The following is a 12,341-nucleotide window of genomic DNA, read 5'->3' on the forward strand; positions in this document are numbered from 1 at the left end:
AGGAGAGACTTAGCTCGACTTTAACACGCCATCTTGTTTATAAATGACCAATAGACGCTAGGTCATATGTCACATGTCTAAGTATCAAAGATCTTCTTTTCCTTCTTGAAGAGCAAGTACCCAATTCCTGGTGGAGGAATCGTTACAAGACAGGGCGTGGTCTAAGAGCTTGCCAGCCCTGCATCTCTAAAACTAATTTAAAACTGATTAACCCTTTCGCGCCGACTGTCACAAATATGTGACAGCATAAAACCGTATCAATCAGGGTAAAAATATAAAACTGGTAATCAAAGTATTTCTTTAACAGTTTATTTGTGGGCGGAGTTATAATTGTTTGATTTATTTAATTCACCATTACTTTGTTCAAAATAAAACTATTTAGTTATACTTTGAATTAACATTGATTTTATGTGTGATTAAACTAACAATAATTAAAGTAAAAGCAAAGTAATTCTGTCAAATCAGCAACGACTTCATTTAAGTTACCGTTTTTTATTTAATTACAACTTGATTCTGATTTTGTACGAATGCATTTCTGAATCATCCGTCCCCAAGGGGTTAAAGGAGGAAATGTTTGGTAAGTAAATGGAGTTGATTGATAGCATAGTATCCTAAATTCTCTGAAAAGTGTTCAAACATATTTATAAATTTATCAGTATCAATAGTCAGTACAAAAATGCTCAAACATAGCAACTAATTTGGGACAGAAACTAAGAGTTCTAAATGTGTTATATGAAACCGAGAAAAAAAGTTATAAATAATTAAAAAAAAGTAAAGATTTTATTCAGTTAGTTAAAAAAATTATTTTTGGGTAAATTTAATATAGTTCAACTATTTTTTAAATGTGTCCCATTGCCACACATTACCATTCTGATATTGTCAAACACAACCATTGAAATTTTAACTATAACCATTGTAACTACATATTGAATTCAATAAGCGTAAAAACATACAAATTAATTACAAAAATAAATCATGGATAAAATATAGTTGTTTAATGTCTATAATGCACGTTTTGGTAAGTAAATTATTATGTTTTTTTAATGTTTTAGAAGTTACATTAAAAGTAAGATTTAATTTATAAGAGTGAAATTCATTCCATAATAAGAATAATCAAATACTTACATTTTCAGTGGTATTAAAATAAATACTGATAGTACATGAAGTTGAGCGTACACAGCAAATACCCAAGTGTGATCTAGACACTGAAAAAACATATATTGGTTAATACAAATTTTCATAAATATACAAAAATAGATCATTTAAAAAAATTAATATTTGTACTATCTTGTTAAAATAATTGTCGGAATTTAATAACGGATAAGTATTTTAAATATTTAACACGTTGAGCGTCACGTTAACCATCGGTGGTTGACACTGAAATTACATTTAAGCAGCGTCAACCACCGGTGGCTGACACTGACCTTTCACATAGACCGCGAAAAACAGCTGGCTGACAGCGTATAACATGATATAGAACTACAAAATTTACACTCTTTTATGGAATTGCAGAAAATGTATTCACAATTTACTTAATTATTATGATTCTTGGTTTAATAAATTCAATTAAGTAGATTTTTATCCATCACTATTTTTAAAGAATTCGTAGGCATATATAATTCACCACTTTTATAATATATAATATTGGTCGCTTCGCGACCCAGGTGCCCAATAAAATCAAAACATTAGGACAAGGAAGATATAATATCATGCTAAACCTTTGATAAACTAGCAAAATCTGTTTATATTTGCAAATTTAGTTTGCAAATTTACCATGTGGCTAGACGAGCAAGACATGTAAAATTAGCGTGGCATTCAACGTGTTAAAAGAAGTTTTAAACTAAGGAGACATTTTCTATGATATTTGGAGATATTTTTTGAAAAAAAGATAGATAAAAAGAATTAATACATACATTTATTTATTTAGATAATTTAATTAATTTGGCTGCAGACATTTTCAGCATATTTGAAAAAAAAGTTTAGTTAATTAAAAGTAAAGATTTATTTTAAATATTTTCTTTAAATACATTAGATTAAATTTAAATACATTAGAGTTTTGAATTCTCAAGATTATATATTTTTTCACACTGATAGCTGTTTTTTCCAAACATTGTATGTGTATTAAAATTAATCTAAAACATTTACCTGGAAATAACTATTTTTTCGTGTTCATGAATAAATTCCCATTGTCTGAAATTACCACATTCATATTGCTTTTTTCTATCTTATCTTCTTTTTTAGAAATTAAATACATATTTTTATGAAACTGTTTTTATAAAGAAGACAGTCCTGCAAAAAATAATGTGTGAAATGACTTTCTATTAAGAGTGAGCGATTAAGGAAACATAAATTAATAAGCTTTATGATACTTATATTTTTCTAAATAATTAAAATTATACTGTTATTCAATCTTGGCCAATCTTAAATAAATTGTACATTATTTAAAAGAATATTTCACTTGAACTTTTATAAATCGAAAAAAATGAACGTTTTGTAAATTGAAATAAAAATCGAACACTCTTCAATCTTGAGTAATTGATACCAAATAACGAACGTTATTCTGTTATTCATTCTCTTAACCTCAAATGGATGGTGATGAAAAAAATTAGCTTATAAATGAAAGAGATCCCTCATATACTAACCACTTCAGAAGAGTCCATGAAATTATTGATGTACAAAATATTGTACCACCAATGGTCCCTGCAATTTTTATACATTGGATTCATTCGAGAAAACCATGATGGACCAGATCCCCAGGTAGGAGTAACCAATAACAAAGCTAAAGTCAAAGCGTACTGTGGCGTGTACCTAGAAGGCAAATATTTATATAAATTTATTTTTATTAAAAACACTTATCTTATTTATTTTTATGGCATTATATCGGAAAGCATATTATTGGAAGAAATAATTTGATTTTGGTAAGAGTAACCAATAACAAAGCTAAAGTCAAAGCGTACTGTGGCGTGTACCTAGAAGGCAAATATTTATATAAATTTATTTTTATTAAAAACACTTATCTTATTTATTTTTATGGCATTATATCGGAAAGCATATTATTGGAAGAAATAATTTGATTTTGGTAAGAGTAACCAATAACAAAGCTAAAGTCAAAGCGTACTGTGGCGTGTACCTAGAAGGCAAATATTTATATAAATTTATTTTTATTAAAAACACTTATCTTATTTATTTTTATGGCATTATATCGGAAAGCATATTATTGGAAGAAATAATTTGATTTTGGTAAGAGTAACCAATAACAAAGCTNTATATATATATAGGATGAATATAGGTAGATATCTTGTTTAACCGAGATAAATTGTTAAAATTGTAAACTTGTGAATACTACTCATTTAGAAAAAATGATGTGATATCAATTGAAATAAAAAGACAAGTTTGTTTAGTTTATAATTTTAAAAGTTAAAAAAAAATCGCGTAAAACATATAAATTAAATATTGTAACGAAACGTTTTTTTTAATTATCAATTCAAAATTATCTCACTTCAGACTAAATTAAACAATTTTACAAACTTCATAATCGTTAAAAACGATTTTATTTAAATGGTAATAATATAAAATGTGAAGAGCATTCTATATTTTGAGATGTTTTGCTGACACAATTGCCTAGATTTTATGCATACATGTTATAATTACTGATTTATGACGGTGGGAAGAATAATTATTTTTTTTTATTTTTTAAAACCTAGAACTATAAATCAAAATATAAAAAATTTCTTTCCAATGAACATTTTCTTTAATTACCGCACAAGTTTGCAGCTATGTAAGACTTAAATAAACATTATTTTAAAAAAAATGTATCTAGAGCTTAATAAAAATAATAAATTTATCTAGAACTAAAATACATTGCACGTATTGATATAAGGTTTGATTTATACGTACAGTGAATAAAATACTTACTTAATACATGTCAACTATTATTTTCAATTAAAAAATACATTTTTGAAGCGAATGAAGTTATGATTAAGAAAAATCAATCATATCAATTTTGTACCTTCCAGCCTGTTTATAGCTAACAAGTACGCTTCTAAGCCATGTTAAGATGCTGTAACATTCAATTCAAATAATTGAAAAAATAATATTACAAATATTTTTTTTTCAAAAATAAATCATGTTTTGAAAAGAAAACACTAAGCGTGCAACTACTTCCGTATAAAAAGGAAGCAACTGGTAGCATTCTTTTTATTAATTAATGTTTGAATCAGTAGGAGAAGGTATATTAGAGAGCAAGTATTAGTAAGGTATATAAGTAGGGCAAGTAAGTGCAATATCTTTCACAGTTATAGTGATTTTTATTCAACTTTCTCCAGTATATTTTAAATTAAATTCTTGTTGCGTTGGAGTTTCATACCAGCTTTAACCTTTTCTGTTAGAAAACATCTACGGCATAATCAACCAATTTGTTATCTGTTTTCCCCTCTTACACTTTTCATAAACCAATGAGCCATGCTTCATAACCATAACCAATAGACTCAGTGGATAATTTATAAACCAATGAGTCATGCTTCATAACCATAACCAATAGACTCAGTGGATAATTTATAAGCCAATGAGTCATGCTTCATAACCATAACCAATAGACTCAGTGGATAATTTATGAGCCAATGAGTCATGCTTCATAACCATAACCAATAGACTCAATAGATAATTTATACACCAATGAGTCATGCTTCATAACCATAACCAATAGACTCAGTGGATAATTTATAAACCAATGAGTCATGCTTCATAACCAATAGACTCAGTGGATAATTTATAAACCTATGAGTCATGCTTTAGCTTTCAAGATTAACGGTCGTTATTCTTTCAGTCCTAACATTTATATTGCGTGTTATGTTTTAATAAATATTATTAAATTTGTTTAACCCTTTCGTTTCGAGTGCCGTATTCAAGCAATGTTCAGTGCAGAATCTAGCCACTAGATGGCGTTTTGCAAAGAAAAAATAATAATTATTAGTCCAAATCTAAGATTAAATGAAAGAAGATGCAAGCCTCATGTTTTACGTCTAATAAATTTGTTGTTATTTGTTTCATACTCGATCTCATTCTAGGTGTGAGAATTGTTGACTTAAAGAAATTGAATTGAAGTTTATAGATAACAGAACTGGCATGGAAATGTTTTTGTAAAATATGAGTTCATCTTTTCTCTTATGATTTATTTTTAAAAACTTACCTCCAATATTTTTTAAGGAAGAATTTCACAATGTTTAGTCCTTCATCTGGATCTTTCAAATATCGAAAAGCTGTCATTAATCCACTGTAAGGAAGAAGAAGAAATGAAATATTCTGTTAAAAATGTCTCTTTAAATGTAAAATCTTTAATTAGTACAATACTGTTTGTTCTTTAGTATATGAAATAGTTACCCAAGAGAAGTAAAGCATTTAATCCTTTAAAAATATAAGCTATAGAAATAAATATTAAATAAAATACAGCGCTACAGGGTATTTTTCGAATACATATTTTAACTTTTGATTTAAATAAAAAAAATGTTGAAACAATGTTTTGAGATGAATATATAAAATTTTAACGTATAAAAATGTCTCTGCAAGGAATTCAGTTACGTTGCTGAGAAAGAAATTGTATAAATTGTTCCAAGAGTTAGTAAAATAACATATAACAACATAGTGAAATAACATATTATGGAAAAATTAATTTACTTTTGGTGGCAAAAATATCTCTTAAAGGAATAACTGTATACACACACCAGAAAACAATTTAGAAAATATTTATAAGGATTTTAAAATAGCATATATTGGGATTTTAAAATATTAGCATATTTGATTAACAAAATTTAAAACTAAAAATTAAACATGATTTGAAAGTTTATAAAAGTTCTTGTATCTTTCAATATTTCCTTTCCTTGGCACTAAAGTTCATTATAAAACATATATATATATATATATATATATATATATATATATAATATACATAACATATACATAAACATACATATATATTGAATGCCTGTATAATTCTTCTTATTGTGCTTTTCTTCCATGTTTTCTCCAGATGTATGAAATCCTCTTCCAATTCCATTTGTCTTAAAAAAATATATGAAAAATATGTAAGACGAGATGAAGAAAGCTTTTGAAATAAATTTATTGCGCATAACTATTTGTCTTTCTCATTTATAGTTTTATTCATGTTTTTTATCGAAAGTTTTAAATTATTTTGACGGTTTTTAACTGGTTAATGGTTGCGATTTTTAAAAAAAATCCTTTGCAGTAAATTTATATGGCATTTCTAATACTAAATTTTTTGCTTTTAGTTTAAAAAATTTTTGATAGATGGTGCTGCAAATAACCCAGTAAATCATTCTAAAGCAATTGAAAATACAATTTTTTTATAATCTTTCAGTGAATAAAAATCACAATGCTATATTTTCACCATCAGCCACAATCATAAGTCGCTATCAGAATAACGGAATTTTCATGCAACAAAACGCAACAGGAAAAATGCTTGTGTATACTAAGAGCGCCATCTGTCGAAACAATTTGCAGGAACCTTCAATTAGGAAGAAAAAATTTATACCCTGTCTCATAAATTCACTGCAAAAATGCTTTTTTTTTTTTTTTGCAGGAAATTTATGTGACAGTATTTTTTGCTGGAAAAATTGAGAAAATACTAGTTTTCACAAATTCTTTTAAAGAAAAATCAAAAGATAAATACCATATTCCCCATCTGAATCCACAATCACTTGTAATCAGAATGGCGAAGTTTGCATGTAAGAAAACGCAACGGCTGTGCCTTACTAATAAAATTACTTAATCTATTTTGCATTATAAAATAAATGAAGTTATATATTTAAAAAATTAATTTAGATCAGAGATGTTTTTAGGGGCCCTGGGCCTATCTTCATTTGAGGGCTCTTAATAAGTAATTTTGAAGAAAAAATTTTACTTTTGAATATTGAATACAGAAATGAGCCACAAAAATAACAATATTCCTAATTGGACTAAATTATTCTCCTAGGCCAAATCATGCGTGAAATATTCTAATTATAGCGCTAGGACCACGATGGCTCAGGGGATAGAGCGTTCGCCTTCCAATGAGGTGAACTGGGTGCGAATCCCAGCAATGNTTTTTTTTAAAATCTCTCCACAGATTATTTTGATCTTTTGATTTTTATTATCTGTTAACAATATAAATTCAGAATCTCTTCTTATTTTCTAGGTGTAAGAGCATTTTATTTAACTTTGGTTAAGGCGCACCGTGTCCTTTGTTAACATGGTAACGATATTAGTTACCATGTTAGGAGTCAGTTTTCTTGTAAGAATGAAGAGGATGTTGTTGGACATAACGCAGCACAACGGACTATGGCCAGTGCCCTTGCGCTCATAAGGTAATCCCTAAAGTGCTGTTGCTTCAATGTCTCTCTCAGAACCTCTTAACTTTAGCTGAAATAGAGCTGATTCCTTTGTTAACATGGTAACGATATTAGTCACCATGTTAGGAGTCAGTTTTCTTGTAAGAGTGAAGAGGATGTTGTTGGACAAAACGCAGCACAACGGACTATGGCCAGTGCCCTTGCGCTCATAAGGTAATCCCTAAAGTGCTGTTGCTTCAATGTCTCTCTCAGAACCTCTTAACTTTTCTTTACTTTCTATAATTTCTTAATGCCAGTATATTATACTGGCATGTCAAACGTATCGGGGTCACCGAATCTCCAAGTATGAGTTGTGTGAAATACTGTACAAGTTACAATGCCACCCTAGAGGCGACGGGACCAGTTCTATGGATCCGGTCGCAAGTACAAGCGAAAACAAAACTATGTTTCGTTTTTATAGACTCCACGTTTTCTAGCTGAATTTCTTTCCTTTTTTCCCCTCGATCAAATTACCCAAGGCGCGCAGGTAGTCCACCAGCTGAGTGCAGTAAATCTAACAGTTTAATCCCAAGCTCCAATATCCAATTTAATTTCTCAGTGCTATTCACAATAGGCATTCATTAATACTATAATAACTATTCCCATGCTTTGTATAATAATAATCCATGCTCAATCCATAATTCCATGGTTGTAACTTTGATTACTATTTTATAATATATCATAATATCCAACTATCCACTGTTTTTTTTAAAATAATGTTATCTATCTGTACCAAATTTTCGAATTTTAACAACCCATAATTTAAACATTAATAATCTACTTTTTATATATAAATTATTAAGTTCTTAAAAATGTACTTCTGCAATGTAATGTTATCAATCACTGAACTACTTCATTAACTACATATCCCAATGATTACAAATACAACTTAAATAAACAATGTAATTCTGTTATTACATATGTAACTCTTGTAAATATGTAATACATATACATATGTAACTAATATGTAGCTTTTGCCATTTATGTTATTTATTAAAAGATACGTTATCTATGTAATGTGCTGAAATAGCTTAGCAGTAGTTGTAACTGTATCTCTCTATTACTCTACCCTAACTCAATTACTTAATGATGTCTAAACTTAACTTATGTACCTGTGCTTAATAAATTTAATGTTTTATGTCTCTAAATAACAAATACAAATCATTATCATAATTAGCAACGAATAAATCCAACTACAATAGTACTCAATATCAACTAATTTGTAAGCACCATACTAATCTTAATTCGAAGGTAGGTCACCAGGTTTATCCTCCCAAACATTCAAATTAACGATTGACCACTGGCCACAGTCATCAATCTGAACCAGCTACTTAACCTAAATCTGATTCTAAGTCCTATCCCTTATTATGTAACTAAACTCCATAATAGTTAACCTAATCAACCCAAGTGATGCTGCTTAATTATGTAATTTCTTAATTCCACCGATTAAAGCGTTATTTCAGTTGTGTCTGTATTTATATTGTAATTTTATTTAATTGTACTAATCAAAATTCCCTTTCAGCAATCTCAGACAGACGAGCTTTAAATTGGGCACTAGGTTCGCGGGACTGGACACACCACTTCTGGGTGACGGCTGTGTGGTTCCCGTGTCCGGGGGCCCTGGATCCTTCTGACCATCGGAGTGCTGGGGATGCTATATTCTGATAGTCAACATTCTGGTAGAAAACTAGGGGCCTTAAGTTCGATCCTGACAGAAAACAGAAAAGCTGGTGTGTGTATGCTGTTAGGTTTTCTTTAAATCTGTCGGAGCTGAAAGTCCTCTGTTGTGAAAGCCCTCTGTTTGAAGAAAGGCGCATACCTGCCTGATTCATCCCTACTGTGTGCGTCATATACACATCATTAACTGTTGCTGATCATTTCATAAAATCTTTCAAAAAAGCATATGCGCAGTGGCACGGCAGTGACCGCGAAAAGCCGTAAAAAAAATTTTGCCAACAAAAAAACGAAAAATTTATAGGCTTGAAATCATGCTACTGCCAGGAAAATAGCAAAAGATATTGGACCAAAATGAACTAGATATGGTTCAATAAAATATTTATCCAGTTTGCGAAAATTGCCATCAATTTTCATAAAAAATTTTTTAAAAAAACATCGAAATTACTTTCCGAACAGCCCAATATGTTGAGTAAAGCTTTCTAGAATATTCTGAGAACTATTGGATGAAAAATGATGAAGGGTAAATCACTTTGTTGTTTAATTTTAAACTTATCTTGCATTTTTTTTGCCCATATTGTTCTTGTCAAATAAGATAAATTAGTCAAAACAATTCATTTCCTGCACCGCCCCTAATTTTGAATAACAGATCATTTATTTTACTAAGTCGCATAGTATCTGTCTATATTTATCAATAAAAAGATGATACGATAAGTGAAATTAATAGAATCACCTATCGATATGTTTAAGAATGCGTGTAAGGTTTTTAATTAACTTTTCTACGTTTGAAAAAAAAATGCATTTTCTTTGTTGTAATCGAAATTGGCTGATGTTTTCGATTTCATTGTCCTTGGGGAAAAAAATGATAAATAGTTCTTCATGAAGAAAGGTAGGGGTTGAATCTGTAATGGGATAAACGCTGAATAATTTCAAAAATTGTTCGAGGAAAAAAGTATATTTTCCGTGACGTCACTGATAGAATAATAGATACAGAATAGAATTATCTTTAATATTCAGGATCAGACATTATAAAATCATGTGACTGTAAAATTGAAGAAAAAACTATAATTGGTACGTAACAGAGATTCTAACCTCTCCCATTTTTACGGAAGATTTTTTTAAGTACTTAAAATTGTAGCGAATTTTATGTTTAGCCATTTGACTTTCGAAACGATACATAAAAAGTTTATGTACACATATGTATATATATTTTTTCTTGATTTTTAGGTATAATTATGTACATAAAAATCGATTCCGATGCATAATAATTTTAAATCGATGCATAAACGCTATTACTTTGAATCAAATATAATTGCGTTATCACTTTGAATATTATACGAAGATACAAGGGGCAGCTACTTTTTATGTCCAAAGTTTGAACCCTTTAATGTTGATTTTACTTTTTGCGTATGTACAAATGGAAAAATTTTTGCTCGTATGTACAAATGTTGATTCAAAGTTTTAGCAAAATGCCAGTCTGTAAAAAACAGTAAAGCCTGCGGTACAATAAACTGTTATCCTCCGCCTTCTAAAAATGTTCTTTTCCTGTTTTATCTAGCAGATGTGTATCTTTTGAAAATTGCTATATTTATTAACGTGGTTCTCTAGTCAATAGCCATTCCATTTTTTTTTCAAAAAATAAAAGATTTTATGTATGATACGAGAACTGAAAAGAAAATTAAAGATATATTTTTCCACGTTAATTTTTAGACCATTAAGATCATAAAGTTATTAATAAAGACAACAGAGTACTTCAAGCAATTAAACCAATTTTGAAAAAAAAAATTTAAATCATATATTCAATGCATACGACGCGTTCTCCTCTGCTTGGAGAAGTGAATGATTTAACCCTTCACACTCCGAGCATTTTAATTTGCTGTTTGAACTATTGTAAGCACTAAATCACTTAAAATACATAATACATTAGTTTTGTATAATTTTTAAAATTCATAAAATATTGTGATTACTAATTATTAACATGCAAGAATTTTTATTTTAGAGTGATGACTTAGGCAAGAGAGATTCACCATTTTAACTTTAGAATGGTGTAACTTTAGAGGCGACATCCAAGTGCAAAAGGTTAATCAAGAGCTAATCAAAAGGTTTAATCAATGGTTAATCAAAATTGATTTTGAATTCCGCAAGATAATTACTCTCCTATGAATTTTCGGAAGGATTTATCATTAACTTTAATTTCGAATATAAGGTGAAGCATAGATGACGAAAACGAACGCGTTCGAAATTGCTTTGAAATAGACTATTATTTATCATTGGCAGTTATGAATGAATGCAGAATCATGGGTAAATTGTATTGATTATGATTGGTCAATTATATCATGATGTAAACTGCCACGAAATTAAAAAAATCACAGTAGTATCAGGTCATAAATAATCGCGAAAGTCAGGTACCACAGCAATATCATGATGCGAATTATCATGAAATTTATAAACCACAGTAATATGATGTGAATTATAATTAAATTTATAAACGATAGTTATATCATGTTGTGAGTTATCACGAAATTTGTGAACGACAATAATAGCAAGGTGTGAATTATCATATAATTTATGAAAGACAGTATTATTATGATATGAATTATCATGAAATTTATGAAGGACAGTAATAAAATTATTATGAAAATTATTAATGTCTGCTGATTAAGAATGGCAAATATTTAACTTCATTCATGCGAATCAAGCGATGAATATCAATTCATCTTGCTTTTGATTTAAGTCCATTTGCATTCTTATCTCTCTGCTAGCATGCAGGCAAGGCGTAGAGAACGAGATAATGCGTCAAAAAAAAGAAGAGAAGGAAGGACTGAACGTAATATTACGTCAAACACAAGGTTCACAAAATACCCTATCGAGTAATATTACGCTAAAAAAAGGCAACAGGTTAGGTCTCTAATAAATTATTAAGTGCTGTATCATAGCTGACGAGCATAAATGTATCCGAAATAACTACCCTGTAATTGACAAGAAAGGTAATGCCATATACGAAACTATGGTTATCTTGTGATTGGAAAGTAATATTAAGCCAAAAATAGGGGGTACAAAATACCCTATAGAGTAATTTTACGCCAAAAACAGGGTGCGCAGAATACCCTATCGAGTAATATTACGCCAAAAAAGGGCAACAGGTTAGGTCTCTAATAAATTATTAAGTGCTGTATCATAGCTGACGAGCATAAATGTATCCGAAATAACTACCCTGTAGTTGACAAGAAAGGTAATGCCATATACGAAACTATGGTTATCTTGTGATTGGAAAGTAATATTAAG

At 29.3% G+C, this 12,341-nt stretch overlaps 1 protein-coding gene across 1 annotated transcript in view; it reads right to left on the bottom strand.

The window, feature by feature from the left end:
- Positions 1-12,341, bottom strand: part of LOC107448262 (nose resistant to fluoxetine protein 6) — a 100,763-nt gene that overhangs the window by 18,420 nt on the left and 70,002 nt on the right. Inside the window, exons 6-8 of the mRNA XM_043052372.2 lie at positions 5,189-5,272; positions 2,643-2,808; positions 1,126-1,205 (exon numbers count right to left, since the gene is read on the bottom strand). Coding sequence (XP_042908306.2) covers positions 1,126-1,205; positions 2,643-2,808; positions 5,189-5,272 — 330 coding nt within the window. The remainder of the gene's footprint in view (positions 1-1,125; positions 1,206-2,642; positions 2,809-5,188; positions 5,273-12,341) is intronic.

Source organism: Parasteatoda tepidariorum, chromosome 10 (genome assembly GCF_043381705.1).
Source record: "Parasteatoda tepidariorum isolate YZ-2023 chromosome 10, CAS_Ptep_4.0, whole genome shotgun sequence".
NCBI lineage: Eukaryota > Metazoa > Arthropoda > Arachnida > Araneae > Theridiidae > Parasteatoda > Parasteatoda tepidariorum.